The sequence below is a fragment of the Pristis pectinata genome, chromosome 8, assembly GCF_009764475.1.
Source record: "Pristis pectinata isolate sPriPec2 chromosome 8, sPriPec2.1.pri, whole genome shotgun sequence".
Lineage (NCBI taxonomy): Eukaryota > Metazoa > Chordata > Chondrichthyes > Rhinopristiformes > Pristidae > Pristis > Pristis pectinata.
In genome coordinates, this window is record NC_067412.1 from 27,968,010 (window position 1) to 27,984,017 (window position 16,008).

At 41.3% G+C, this 16,008-nt stretch overlaps 1 protein-coding gene across 5 annotated transcripts in view; it reads left to right on the top strand.

Moving 5' to 3' along the window:
* Nucleotides 1–1,407: 1,407 nt before the first annotated feature.
* The window catches only part of LOC127573361 (putative sodium-coupled neutral amino acid transporter 10), a 35,455-nt gene continuing 20,854 nt past the window's right edge, over nt 1,408–16,008 (top strand). For 2 of the 5 annotated variants that reach the window (XM_052021500.1, XM_052021504.1), the window contains exons 1-4: nt 1,408–1,600; nt 10,978–11,095; nt 12,896–12,941; nt 14,935–15,030. In XM_052021500.1, the coding sequence (XP_051877460.1) occupies nt 15,010–15,030 (21 nt within the window). In that variant the 5' untranslated portion in view covers nt 1,408–1,600; nt 10,978–11,095; nt 12,896–12,941; nt 14,935–15,009. Of the gene's footprint in view, nt 1,601–10,977; nt 11,096–11,175; nt 11,392–12,895; nt 12,942–14,934; nt 15,031–16,008 lie in introns of those variants that run through there. The other 3 variants (XM_052021501.1, XM_052021502.1, XM_052021503.1) reach the window with 3 other exon arrangements.

Genomic DNA, 16,008 nt, shown 5'->3' on the forward strand with positions numbered 1-16,008 from the left:
TGGCCCAGTCCATGCTTCAAGTCTGCCCACCTCAAAAGCTATTCCCATGGCTGCATTTAACCCTTGCAGCTGTGCAGCTCCAATTGACCTCAAAGCCTCAGGCCACAGTTGTCCCATGAAACAGAGCAGTCCCCAAGTGGCAGCTAGGTTTCAGGCAGCAGATCCCAGGACCCCAGCCCACCCCCAGCCCACCCTGATGGCTTTGTAACAGCTTGGTGCAGTCTTTTCCAATTGGTCTGTCTCTGATGCTCCGATATTTGTAGTTGAAATAGATGGAAATAATCTTTAAAGGAATTTCTATTATAAATAATAACTTTAATGAACCACATTCATCTGATGTACATTTAAGTGTAAACATTAATGTTAGTCAATGCGAAGAAGAAAAAGCCATTTCCATTCAGATGAACAAGCCCATTCAAATGGCCTGCATAAAGTTGAGGGGCCAGTTACAAAGTGTATTTAAGCTCTTGGCACAGGCCCATCCGCAACCACTCCTTATCTCTGTAGTGATTCTGGGGGCAGAATGAGAGGTCAGATGGGACTGCACTTCCATACTTGCACTGGTCCAATGTACAGGAGCAAAGTCATGGATACATTGACTCACAGTGATTCTCTTCTGAATGATGGCAAAAGGATTGAGCTGATGAAAAGATAATTTGTTTGGTAGTGATGGTATTTAAATGATATATTTCCATTAAAATACTGCCACGTCTTACTCCCAGTTGCTTTACCAATGGCTTAATGACTCATCCAATGCCATTCTGACTCTGCAGCATTCCATTAGCACTGTGATGAGGGCGTCAACCCATGATATTCAATTCATGTCTTTTAAGTAGGACAAATGCTTGGCTTGTGATTTCCAGCTGAAAATAGACAGCAGATAAATGAGAGAGGATGGAGGAGAGAAATAGAGTCTAAAAAAGGGATGGGTAGGGAGAAGAGATGTCACTTTGCCTCATTCTGATGAGGAAATCACAGGTCTTCCTTCTTAAGTAGGCTTATTATTTTACGATTGATAGATGGGAACATCATTTATCCAGTCCCTGGAAAATGGGGCAGGGCACATTTTCTCATCAATTTCACACATTACAACAGTGACCATTCCTCAAAAATAATTGAATTGCTGCTAAGTGATTTGGGATGACCCAAGGTTGTGAGGGATACTCAACAAAAGCATAATACGTTGTTGTTTCATTCTTGAAGTGAAGACAAAAATTCTGAAGTTGCCTAATAGAATTCTACCACAAATGAGCAGGTGTCAAAATGGATTAAGATGGGCTGACTGTCATTCCTCAGTCCCAACTAACTATTAATTACCCAATCCTTTATTGTCCAATTGGGGAGGAGTTCAACACAAATGCTGAAGCAAGCAGGAAATAATGTTAAAACATGAGCAGCACTGAACAATGTCACAGTCTTTCGTAGGTGCAACCCCAAGCTTCAATTAAGCAGCAGAAGCCTTCCACCCCGTTAATTCTCAACTTGTCACAGTTTAATGGATCACCTGGAAATGCATTTGAAGAAGCTGAGTTCAACAATCACTGTTGTGAACAGTATTGTTGGAGTACCTGTGCTGACTCTACCATTCTGCTATCAACAGGTAAGTACTATTCAGCTTAAATAGAAGCAGATCAACAGGTGTTTCCTGCAATTTCTGTTTTTATTCAGATTAAACCTTGACTCAAACAAGCAGAGACAATGCATTTAACTCCTATAAGGCAAACTGATGGCAATGCCTCTTTAGTTCTTGACTGTAGTTTTAAATTCCTGACTACAGGCTTTTCTGCCTTGGTACTTGCTAGATAACTTTTTTGTCTAAGTTATTTCCTTCTTTGCTGAAGAGAAAATTTGTGTAGGGGCATGATAATTTTAAAAGTTATTTGTTGAAAATCTGATATACTGCATTTTACATGAGATTTTTTAGAGCTCTTTGAGTTCTGTCTTTTACTTGGTTTATTTACATCAGTTTGGAGTGATATATTGTACACATAACTTCCTGGTGTTGTCCTAATTTGCATAAACTAATAGATTATATCTGCCGAGAGGAAAAATGAAGTTCATTTAATCAGATGGGAACAATGACCATAAGCAAATACTTTGATTAATTTTCCTAACTTTAGTAACTCACTGTAAACACTTGTGGAACATTACAGAGGGACATTAAAGTGAAACCTCCCTCCAGATGGAAACTGGTATGGCTGTTTAATAAATCAAAAGACTGGCAGAACAAGGCTGTTTGGATCACAAGAGATTGGAGATTAGATAGGTTGCATGGCCTATTTTCCATAATACATGTCAGAAGAATGATTAAGTGTTACCTGTGTTCTGCACGTTCTGCAAATGTCAGCCTTGGCCTTCAGTTGCAATCTCACCTACAGGGCAAGAAGGTAATGGCTTCAGCCCCACTCTGGGATTTGAGACATTACCTGAGAGTATGCTGCACTGGTGGAAGATGCTACGTTTCAAGTGGAATATTAATGAAGGACCATTTGCTACCTTGAATAGATGTAAACAATCCATTGGACCCACATGAAGAACTACAAAAGTGCCTTGGGAAACAATTATCCCATGACCAATATCTAAAAAATATTGTAGTTCACCTTGTTGTGTGGGCAAATTTGCTTGTATTGGAAACATCACAGAAGTGACTAATAGTAGTTTAAAAGAACAACTTCAACGATACAAAGCTGTAAGGCACCATGCAAATTCTTGTATTTTAACAAGCAGCAGCTTTCTATTAGTTTATAGTGTCATATTACACTGTGCTATTTTGGATAAATAAGCTAGGCCTACAAGTAGCTCAAAGAGTAGACACACAAGGACGTTCATGATGATATATTTTCACAACACAGAAGGATCATTTTTTCCAAATGCTTTTTGTTCAGCTTACACCTACGGATACAGGTCAGACATACCTGGGAGGTTTCATAATGTCATCTTGCCAGGCCATCTCACTGGGCCAGCCACACATTGATGGAAAACTTTGATCCCCACTTTGATCCCCAAGCAAAGGAGTACTATTCGCACAAAGACCCTGAGCTGGTGATGAAGCCAGGAGCTGAGGATTTGGCTTGGTGTCACTACCTGGGGTACAGAGGTGGTATGGAGGTATTGAGGGGGAATGTGGGGAGAATTTACCAGCAGGAGGGTTTAATGTAATGGTTAAAATGTGGTGTATTGGCAGGGGATAATGCTAGGGACTTTAGATGATCGGGGGGGGGGGGGGGGGGGGTGGCGGGGTGGAAGAGGGACAAATGAAACTCCAGGGAAAGGAAAATAAAAAGTAACCCGATGAAGCCTGTAGAGAAGGTACTATCCCTTCTGACCGAGGAAGAGACCTAAAATTACTATTTCAACTAACCTGCATGGACCTCTTGTGGCTCACAATCCACCTCCCCTGGCCCAACTTCATGGGTAAGCAACCACTGCACACCTGCCCAGAGGTATGACTTAAATTGCTGGATTTTCATCCACTTGTTCAAAGGAAGATCCTACTGTCTTCCTATAGGCACCCCGTTTGCCTGCCTGAAGGTTAAGATCCTAACTTGGCAGCAAAGCAGCAGGATCAAGCAGGGGATGTACTAGAAGCTAGAGTTGAAAGAATCCAGAGATCCTGTTGAGCTGTAAGTCTGAAAGAGCAGCAGAGGTGATAAACTGGTACCTTCATATTAAAGTGTGTCATCCCCTTCCATCTTGGAGGAATTAAATCTTTGTATCTACACAGCTTTAAATAAGGATGCAATCAAGCTATTAGCCTCTCCATTATAGCTTGCTCCATTAGGCTGAGATTATCACATAAACCTGTTTATAATCTGCCATGTTTATCAGCAGATTTACAGCCCAACAGGACTCTGTACTCTTCCGATTCTAGCCTCTAGCACATCCACAATTTCTTTGCTCCCCAGTAGTGGATTGGCCTTCAGCTGTTAAGGCCGAAGCTTCAAAAATCCCTCCATAAATACTCTGCCTTTCTCTCTTCCTGTAAGACAGTCTTTGAAATCAGTTCTTGGTCATCTGTCCTATCATCTTATGGGGCTCAGTCAAATTTGGCCGAATAACATTCCTGTGAAGCACTTTGACACAGTTTACTATGTTCAAAGACCTATATTAGTGCATATAATTTTTGTTGTTTTAGTCCAGATATCATCTTGCTTCGGATTAGGAAACAATTCTACACTCCCAACATTGTTGTCTTCATTTCTCACTATTAAAACTTTACACAGGCAGCATTTTCTGAGATTTTATGTCATCCACCATGTCATATATTAACTTCAGGTGGATGAGCATTGATTATATTACAAGTTTTAACTATCTGATATGCAACTACAAGTTCTGGGACCAGCAGTTACTTTAGTTACAGCCAGGATAAAGAGGAAAACAATCCCTACATTAAGCAACATTTTGGTATTGGTATTGGTTTATTATTGTCACTTGTCCTGAGGTACAGTGAAAAGCTTGTCTTACAAACCGATTGTACAGGTCAATTCATTACACAGTGTCACTAACTTGAAGCACCAACCCCAACTTCCCCTCTCCTCTAAGACTGATGGGCTCACTGAGTGTTTTAGTTCTTAATACATACATCTAGTTTCATTCCTTAACAAATAATGGAAAGTGCTCTTCTACAGGGATTGGTGCTGGGATTAATATTGCTCACCATTCATATTTAGAAGTATAATTCCAACATATCTGGATGATATTTGATGTGTGATTAATGCAGATTGTGATGCATGTCTGTTAACTGCTAGGAAGAGTGCTACCTTACACTTGAAAGACTGCTGCTATGTTTACAGACTGCATCACTTGGTTATTTCTTGTACCATGACTTGTGCCATGCTTGCAGTTCAGCTGAAGACTGACAGTTACTAATAAAGGTTGTGTTAACTTGATTATTCACGTCTCCGTGAGTATGAGTATCAGCAATACTCAGCTCTATAGATTAATTAAAGAAGGACCCAGAACACACTGGAGCCAGTACATAAAGGTCACAAGCCTGGTGGGAAAAGGAGGGGAGCAATAAGATTTGTTGGAAGATCTGAAGCAAACCTGCTCTGTGACTCCTGTCATACAGATTATTTGTCAAATGGACCTGATCACTGTTGCTCAGGAAACTCCAGATTAAGAACAGTCCATCTAAGGAAGTCTGGTCATTTTATTGATAACCAGGTCAATAGATGACCTAGCAGCAGGTACCAGTGAGTCAAAGTTGCTGATGAACTTCTGTAGCATAAGAGCAGAAGAATTGGTTTTGAAGGGCTTTAGAGCTGATAAACTCCCCAGGATAAAGCTTCAGAAAACTGACAGTCCAAATATAACAGGTGAATTCAAGCCTGTACGCACTCCAAATAAGTGCTTGTTGTCGTGAGACTCTTGACTTTGTGGAATTCTACTCTAAGATCAATCTAACCATTCCCTCCCACATACACCTCCATTTTTCTATCATCCATGTGCCTATCCAAGAGTCTCTTAAATGTCCCTAATGTATCTGCCTCCACCAGCACCCCTGGCAGCGCATTCCATGCACCCACCACTCTCTGTAAAAAAAAAAAACTTACCTCTGATATCCCCCCTGTACTTTCCTCCAATCGCTTTAAAATTGTGCCCCCTCGTGTTAGCTACTTCCGCCCTGGGAAAAAGTCTCTGGCTGTCCACTTGATCTATGCCTCTTAACATCTTGTACACCTTTATCAGGTCACCTCTCATCTTCCTTTGCTCCAAAGAGAAAAGCCCTAGCTCGCTCAACCTAACAGCAAACTAATAAAAAAAGCAGAAGAGGAAGAGAAGGAGAGCACAGGAAGGATCCAAGAGGGAAGTTGGGGAAGAGGAGAGAGCACCTGCTGTATTTTTCTCTAGGGAGTCAGGTTCATATTGCACTGTACTTAAGGGAGCAGTGCTCATAATTTACTTTGCACCTATACCAGTGTCTCTAAAAAAATGTGGACTGAATACAACAAGAGGCTAATAGTCCAGCACATGTTCACTGTTAGCAACCAAAGACAACTTTCTTCTACTGCATCAAATATGTTAAGGAGCTGAGAGCATGTGATAGGGCTGAGATGACTGAGATTGAATGTAAGACAAGTTACATCCGACACTTTTGGACAAGCTGGTGTTTATGGAGAATGGAAGGACTGGAAACCCACAAGGAGAGCTTTTGTGTCTGGATGAAGTGGTAGTGAAGTCGAATGGATGAGAGAATGAAAGTGGATGTGCAGCTGCTGAAATTGAAACCTGACGGATGTCGGGTTTCAATTTTAGGATTGACCAGGCACCTATGATTAGAGATTACTGAAAGCTCAACATTATCCAAGACTAACCAGCCTGATCACTCAACAATTACCCATCAATGTTATTTTGATGGCACCACTCAAACTGACAAGAAGGAAAAGGGCAACAAGTGCTAAGGAAGATCCCTCTGCAAGCTGAGCATCATCCAGATGGAAATAGATCACCATTCCTCCATTGTGGAACTCCTTACTCTGCAGCAACTAACAGTAACAGCTAGAACATAGAACACAGAACAGTACAGCACAGGAACAGGTCCTTTGGCCCACCATGTCTGTGCTGACCACGATGCCAATTTAAACTAATCCCATCTGCCTGGCACGTGGTCCAGATCCCTCTATTCCCCACCCGTCATGTGCCTGTTTGAATACCTCTTAAATGTTGCTATTGTATCCGTTTCCACTACCTCCCCTGGCAGTGAGTTCCAGGAACCCACCACCCTCTGTGTAAAACAAAATTTGCCTCACAAATCTTCTTTAAACTTTCCCCCTCTCACATTAAACGTATATCCTCTACTATCCGATATGCCCATCCTGGGAAAAGAACTCTGACTATCTACCCTATCTATGCCTCTCATGATTTTATAAACTTCTATCAGGTCTCCCTTCAGCCTTCAACACTCCAGAGAAAACACTCCAAGTTTGTCCAACCTCTTATTTATACCTAATATTCTCTAATCCAGGCAAAAACCTCTTCTGCACCCTCTCCAAAGCCTCCACATCCTTCCTCTGATGTGGTGATTAGAAATGCACACAGTACTTCAAATGTGGCTTAACCAAGGTTACAGCTGTAACATGACTTACCAATTTTTATACCCATTGTCCCAACTGATAAAGGCAAATATGCCAAAGACCTTCTCTACCATCCGATCTACTTGTGTTCACACTTTCAGGAAGCTACAGACTTGCACCCCAAGATCCCTCTATACATCAATGCTCCAAAGGGCCCTGCCATATACTGTATACTTTCCTCTTACATTTAACCTTCCAAAGTGCAATGCCTCACACTTGTCTGGATTAAACTCCATCTGCCATACCCCTGCCCATATTTCCAACTGATCTATGTCCTGCTGTATCCTTTGACAACCTTCCTTAATCCACCAAATTTGTGTTATCTGCAAATTTACTAATCAGCTTACTACTGGCCACAGACCTCCAGTCAGAATATTACCCCTGCACCACTACCCTCTGTGGCCAAGTCAGTTTTGATTCCAATCTACCAAATCTCTTTGGATCCCATGTACCTTAATCTTTTGGATCAGCCTACTCAAAAAAAATAACAGCTCACCACCACCTTTGTGAGGATAATAATGCATCACCTTGCTGGTGATATTCACATCCAAAACTAAATGAAGAGTGTAACCTATATCATGGGAGCAGTGTTGTGTGGTTCACACAAGTACAGTGCATATGTAACAAAAAAAAGACAAAACAAAACATTTCATTAATATGACTCTACATCTGGGCTTCATCAACAGAGGCATGGAGTATAAAAGCAGGAAAGTCACGCTGAACTTTCATTAAACAATGGTACAGGCACAACTGGAGTATTGTGTTTAATTCTGGTTGCTTCTTTATCGCAAGGATAAGGAGACACTGGAGAGGTTCCAGAGGAGTTTTCCAAAATGGTTCCTGGGTGAGAGACTACAATTATAAGGATAGACTGGAGAAACTGAACTGTTTTCTTTTGAGGAGAGAAGGCTGAGGGAGATAGATGGAAGTATATAAAACAATGAGAGGTCAGGACAGAATAAATGATGACAGGAAGAAAAGCTCTTTTATGTAGTGTGATTGGAATCTAGAATGCATTGCCTGCAGATGTGATGAAGGCATGTTACAACGTGGATTTCCGGAGGGAATTGGCCAACCATGTGATGAGGAACAATTTGCAAGGCTATAGAGAATGGGCTGGCAGGAAGAGTAGAAACAATGACTTACGCTGAGAGAGAGTTGGCACTGACATGATGGGTCAAATTTTCTATTTCTGCTCTGTTACCTTTCATATCTAGGGCCTTGTTTAGGAGAGAGCCATTTTGTTATGTCCTATTCTATTGTATTTTTTGGTTTGAAAAGACATACTGGGATGTTAACTACATACCCAGCTTGACTGGTCCTACCAGAATAGGGTTATTTTTATTATACTGCATTTGTTAAATGATTTCAGTAAACTACTTACAGTTGCCAGATTTACTGAAAGAGTCTCATCATTGCGCAAATTGCCTCAATATCTGGTTTACCGATGAGTTGGCTCAATTGGAAATGCCAAAATAACTTGAGAACTTTGTTTGGGAGTAAGAGGCAGAGGGTGATGGGGGAGGGATTTTTCATGATTGGAAGCTTGTAATACTAGGGATCAGTGCTGGGACCCTTACTGCTTGTTATATACATTAACAATTTGGATGTGAATGCAGGAGATATGATTAGTAAGTTCGAAGATGACACAAATTGGTGGTGTCGTTGATAATGAGAAGGGTAGTCTTAGGCTGGAGGGTGATATTTATGGGTTGGTAAGCTTGGCAGAGCAATGGCAGATGGAATTTAATCTTGACAAGCGTGAGGTGATGCATTTTGGGAGGACATACACAATGAATGGTCGGGTCCTTGGGAGTTTTGAAGAAGCTTGGTTTGCAGGTCCAAGGATCCCAGAAGGTGACAGCACATGTAGAGAAGGTGGTTAAGAATGACGGGATACTTGGCTTCATTAGCTGGAACATAGAGTATAAGAGCAAGGAGGCTATGAAACAAATATATAAAACACTGGTTAGACCACAGCTGCAGTACTATACACAATTCTGGTTGCCACACTCTAGAAAGGACATGATTGCACTGGAGAGGGGATTCACCAGGGATGTTGCTTGAGGTGGAGTGTTTCAGTTAGGAGGAGAGAATGGATAGGCTGGGTTTGTTTTTCTTGGAACAAAGGAGGCCAAATGGGCATCTGATTGACATATGCAAAATTATGAGGGGCATAGATATAGGATAGACTATAAAAACTTTTTCACCATAGCAGAAACAAAAGGGAACAGGATTAAGATAAGGGGTAGAAGGTTTGAAGGGGATCTCAAGAAGAACTTTGTTGCCCAGAAGGTTGTTGGAATCTGGAGTGTACTGCCTGAGGGATTGGTGGAGGTAGAAACTCTCACAACATTGAAGAAGTCTATAAAGAAGAGCTTGAATCACCAGTGCATAGAAGGCTATGACAATTACTGGATTAGTACTTAATGGTTGGCATGGATATGTGATTGAAGGGCCTGTTTCTATGCAGTATGACTTTCTCCTCTCTGTCATAATTCTTTAGATCATAAAGCAGATTATTCTAAAATGCAATAACCACAGGTAAAACTCCACAGTTCATGGTGATGCTGAGTTCAATAGAAGGCAAGGAAAGCAAAAAGTCAGAATAGAAAACTCTGGAAATACTCAGCAGGTCAGGTTGCAGAAAAATTGGAGAGATTCAGAGACAACATTAGGTAAGGTTTGTGACAGAAAAAAAATTAAATGACAAAAGCAGTGATGGAACTGGGTAAAAGAACAAGAAGAGGAACAGAAAGAAACCAATGGAGGTGACTACAGTTAAGCAATAGATGGAAATCCTGTTGGAGGGAGGAGCAGAATATCCTTGTAGATTGCAAGTGGAAGTGAATTAAATTATAGACCAAAAACAAAATATGAGGAAAGAAAAATGTAATTGTAGTCACCCACTTGACATTGGTAGACAGAAATTTGCTAGAATTCTTGTCCGTGATTAAAGAAAGACCTGGCATTTATATAGCATCTTTAACAATTTTAATGTTTCCCAAAATACTTCATAGCTGATGAATAACCTATGTAGTACAATCACTGAAGTAATGGAACAGAATATTGCTTGACCACAAGGACCCATAAATGCAGAGACATAAAAAACCTATTACGCTGTTGTGGTGTTGGTTGAGGGATAAATGATCTTCTCATAGGCTCTTTGAAACATCCCATTGACTGTTGTAAATCTCAGGCCTATAACCACTCAAAATGCAAAAGGAGCATTTGAGATACTACTAAGAAGCTCGAGTCCATCCATTAAGAGCACAGAGAATGCCCGGATAAGTGGCAGAAAGAATGTATTACCTTTCCAACTACCTACAATCATCCTGTCAGGCACCCTCTGTCCATCTGTGGAAGAGTCTGTGCTTCCCACATTGACAATGAATAACAGAATTGACAAAAGCAGACTGGAAGCAGTCTGCCTGAGAAAAAGAAGTACCAATGGAGGCCCTTAGGTTCAGGGATGTATTTGTGGTATGCAGCGTTAAGTCAAGGCCTTGACTACGTTCTCAAATGGGTGGATTCTATTGCATTATTTCAAAGAAGAGCAAATAATTACACTGTGATATTGTAGGAAAATTTATCAACCAATATCGTGAAAATAAATTATCTGGTCATTTATCACTGTGCTGTTTGTGGGATTTTATACAAACATTGTCTGTCCCCCAATTCCTACATTAAAGCAATGGCCACATGTCCAAAAATCAGTCATTGGCCATAAAATGTTTTTGGATGTCCTAAGATCAGGAAGGCTGTTTTAAAAGCGTGAGTCATTCTTTACCATTTCGTGATGTCTTGAATTTTCATAAAGTCTGGAGTGAGAATGATTTCACGATAGAACAGTGCTGTAAAATTAACAATTAAGGCTGATGTTTGTTTGCTCTGTTTCTAGTGTGGTGTAGTCCTGGGCTCCTTCCTGCTGATCTGCTGCTCCTGGATGGCATACAGCTCCAGCATGATGCTGATTGAAACGGCGATTTCAGCTAATCGCAAAACATACTTTGGTCTCGGTGAGTTCTCGCTGTAGGAAAATGCAGGATATAAGTTACCTCAAGCAAGGATTATGATAAATAGCCAAAGTATGTCAGTGCTGTAGTTTGAATCTTATGCGTGCAGCCAACCATTTTAAATTAACTCCACCATCATCAGCATTAACTTGCTGCTCAAAGCATTACTTTGTGCTGTCATGGCACAATCCTTCATTGATTCATCAGAGAAGGCAGCTAAGGGCTGCTTCTGTGCTACTTAAAGAGAACCAGCTGACCAGGTGCTTGACCATTAGTTTGGAAAATGAGTCCTCCAGCAGGTAAGATTCCTTTAAGATTTTATGTTTAGTCTTTAGTTCTGACCCCAACCAACTCACTGAGGACGTGCTTCAGGAATACTTGCTACCAGACCCTTGCTCAATCACGTTCCCAACCATCATGTTACTGTCTCACAATGCTCAGACCTAATCCTAAAATCACATTCTGTTTGTTCCCTCCATCCCCACTGAATTCCTCAATGAGAACCTTGAATGTTGATTTCCCCAACCAGACTGAAGGTCCAACCTTCCCCACCCCTACTCCACAATAAATCACACCTGCCCCACCCCTAGTGGCACCTCCCAAGATCCATGGTCCCTCATCCACTACTTTGTGCCTCTAGCCTTGACTTAGATTGATGTTGCATGAGCCCATGCGCAAAAAATGTTTTGGCCATCTCTGGTTTAGTATACCTTTTGATGTAATGTCCAATTTCTTGGCCATAACCTAAAAATTAGAGAACAATCTTCCTGAAATGAAGTTATGAACACTGCTGCATGAAAAGTGTGGTAGACAATTAGAACTCTCTCTGGAAAATGTCAGTTGGTGCTGAATGAATTGTAGTTCTGAGATTGCCAAATGTCTGATAATAAAAAGGATTTTAAGGATGTCAGGTAGAAATTCATTCTCAGTTGATTGTACTAATCATCTCTCTGCAGTAGCAGCTGTGCACTCTAAAATTTGGATCCATTAACTTCAATGGAACCAAAATTTGAAAGCAGAGGAGGTTGCACATCTATTTCTAAAGATAAATGATGATGAACAGAAGAAATAGAAACAGCAGGCCATTTGGCTCCCCATACCTGCTGCACCATTGAATAAGATTGTGGATGATTGTTTACCACAGTGGCACAATCAATTAGTCACAAACATCTTAGGACAAGTATCAAGGAGTTAATCACAGATCAGTTGTGATCTCACTGCATTGTGGATCAGACTTGTCCCTTTTGTCCCTTCTCTGCTTTGAGGAACATATCCAAGCTTGTGTAGAACTTCTTAAAGCAAAGTAAAAGAAAAACACGGAAAAATCACTTCACCAGAAAGAATGAAAATATTGCAGTGTTTCAATATCAGTGGATGTTTTTGTATACAGCAAGCATTAATTATCAGACAAAATGCTGAAGGGACTCAGCAGGTCAGGCAGCATCTGTGGAGGGAAATGGACAGTCAATATTTCGGGTCGAGAACCTTCATTGTTGACTGTCCATTTCCCTTCACAGATGCTGTTTGACCTGCTAGGTCCCTCCAGCATTTTGTTTGTCGCTCCAGATTCCAGCATCTGGAGTCTGTTATGTCTCCAACTATTAACTTTGCTACCATACTTGAACCATCTGGAATGTCCTCATTAATGAAACCAATTTCCGGCTTAGTTCACAAAGCAGCACACACTCAGCAAGTTGGTGGACCTTCTCTCTCTTTCTGCTCCTTCATTCCTCCTTTCCCAAAGACATCCCACAGATGGGTATTTTCAATTAACACTGACCAAACTTACAATTTCCATTTTAGCTCAAGTTTCGTATGGAACACCAGGAAAATTAGTTGTTGAAATAAGGTAAGCAGCCCTCAGTAAATTTAGGTCTAGGAACTTTCTTTCTCTAAGCGTGAGGATTCTTATGATGTCTAATGTTGTTTGCTACCCTCGTCTCCCTACGCAGTTAAGGGGAAAGGTGACTAAACTGCTATCAGACTCGTATAGTTCTTGGAAAAGGACTGCATAGCAATGTATGCGGCCAAGGCGGCCTTCCCTTCAGCTTACACGTATTCTTACTTTGTTTTACATGGATGTCCCCTGCTTTGCATAATAGTAAAACTAAAACTGGAAACTGTGCTGTGTGCATAGCTCATTACTCTTGCATTAAAACTGTATTCCCTGGAGTCAAATTTGATTTTGTGCAAAAGTGTAAAACAAGTGTAAGAGGTAATTGACGTCCACAAAAATAAAACCCAGGAGGGGTGTAAACTAGACTGCTAACTCCCTATTATCCATTTTACACTTTCACATAAAGTGAAAATCTTTCTCTCTCCCATTTACTTGGAAATCTTTAACGACACCTACTAGTCCTCAAACTTCATCATGTATAGAGAATTCAACTGGTCAATTCTGATTTCATTCAAGATAGTTTTTAATGTATATGCTTGGAAGTGTTTTCAGTAGCCTATCTAACTTGAGTCCTAACACAAGCAAAATCTGCAGAAACATTGGGTGATTATGTGGGAAGTCAGCTGGATCTCATGTTTCCTATTTCCAACCTAGTACCCACTTCTCTGCACAACCTTGAATTAGTTCCCTTAATCTAACTCTAGGCTCTTATGAAATTCTCCTCTCTTTTTTCCATCATTGGTGTCTATAGATGTAGCCAACTGAGGCCAACACATCTGAACAGTCCCAGTAAATTTGGCTGAATCTCCACCTCCCTTTTCTCATTAAGGACTCTCCTTCATTCCCAATTATTTGTGAAAGATGTGGAAGCACTTCAATTGTCCCAAAATTGTGTGTTTTAATGGAAGGACGATCATCTTGTCAAAGTGTTTGGGTAACTGAAGAGGAAGTAGATAAAGAAAGGCTTACACTTCCATAGCAACTTCAATGAATAACATCATGGGGGGGATCTCATTGAAACCTACCAGATACAAAAAGGACTGGATAGAGTGGACGTGGAGAGGATGTTTCCATGAGTAGGAAAGTCCAGGATCAGGGGACACAGCCTCAGAATAAAGGAATGTCCCTTTAAAACTGGGATGAGCAGGAATTTCTTCAGCCAGAGGGTGGAATTCATTGCCACAGAGGCTGTGCAGGCCAAGTCATTGGGTATATTTAAGGCAGAGATTGATAGGTTCTTGATTGGTAAAGAGGTTAGGGGTCAGGGGGAGAAGGCGGGAGAATGGGGTTGAAATAGAAAATCAGCCATGATTGAATGGCAGAGCAGACTCGATGGGCTGAATGGCCTAATTCTTCTCCTATATCTTATGGTCCACCCCCTCCTCCAAACAATGAATCACTCCAGAAGTGCAGTCCCTGTTGTAAAGTGGAACGCACAACTGCCAATTTGTGCACAGTAAGATGCCAAAAACACCAGTGAAACACATGCCCAGATAATCCATTTTTATCGATGTTACTTGAGGGATAATATTATCCTGGACACCAGGGAGAACTGCCCTGTGCTTCTATAAACAATTGCTATATGAAGTGTTTTCTAACAATCTTAGAAGATGAATGTGGTCATGGTTTTACACCTTCCTCCTTCAAAACTGCAAAAGAGAATTAACTTGCCAGGTCTCCAGAGTATTTTTTGAACCCATAACATGCTGACTGGGAAGAGATTGCTATATCACTGTACCATAACCAAGGAAGTGGGAGGAGACAAAATATCAAAGGCTACAACCATTAATCTTTTGTTAACTTATTGCTTGTGCACAACATGAGAAATTATGAACCTCTTTTGTATCCTCAGTAAATATGGTTTTACTTGATCAGCACAGGACCAGTAATCTTCTTTAGTTGCAGTTCACTTTAATATAATGGGACGCTGATTTTCTGCTTACAGCATGATCGGCTTATTGCTAGGAACCTGCATTGGCCTTCTTTTGCTGCCTTGGAAGATTTGGTAGCCAGCCTCTTCATGATGTTGACTGGATCCTCAGTAAGTTCACACACTTTTTAAAAAAAGGGCGTATTTGCCCACTGCTTGAGTTTGTTTTTCTCTTTTCCCTGTTCCTTTCTCTGCAGTCTTCTCCCCACCATTTCACCTTAAATATGTTGCTGCCTTTACCACAATATACTGTATTTTCTTAGGCAAACACGATGTTCTGGTAACTTGTCAAGTGGTCATTATTCATAGGCTCATTGATGATAAGTGCAAACAGGTCATCTGGCTGGTAAGGTCACCCAGCAGGATATTTAAACCCACACACGACGAGGCTTTCTCCACAGGTACTTCCGAGATGCCTTCATTTTGCTTTAACTGTGGCTTCTCCTCTACTGCCATTCACAGACACCTTGACCACATCTCGCCTATTTCCCACTCCTCTCAGATACACAAGGGTGGAATGCTCTGGGTTCTCTCCACTCCACCAGTCTCCTTTGGATCATCCTTTGCAATCTCCGCCACTAACAACGAGATACCAGCACCAGACACATCTTCCCTACTCCCCACTTCCAGCAATCTGAAGGGACCGTTCCATGCATGATACCCCTGTCCACTCTTACACCTCCACCAACCACTCCTCATTTTATGGTCCTTTCCCAATGACTGAAGGCGATGGCAACACCTGCTCTTTTACTTTGTCCCAACCATCATCCAAAGACCCAGACAGTCCTTCCAATTGAAGCAGTGGTTCACGTGCACTTCCAATTTTGTGTACTGCATTCAGTGTGGTCTCCTCTAAACTGGAGAAATCTAGTGCAGATTGGGTGACTACTTTGCAGAACAAATTTGTACAGTCCACAGGGGCAGCCCCAAGTTTACAGTTCCCTGTCACTTGAATTCTTCCTCCCACTCCCAATCTGACCAATCTGACTGTGGCCGGCTCATTGTTCCAACCAAGCCAGACGTAAGCTTGAGGAATAGCACCTCATCTTAAATTTGGGCACATTACAGCCTTCCAGACTCGATGTTAAA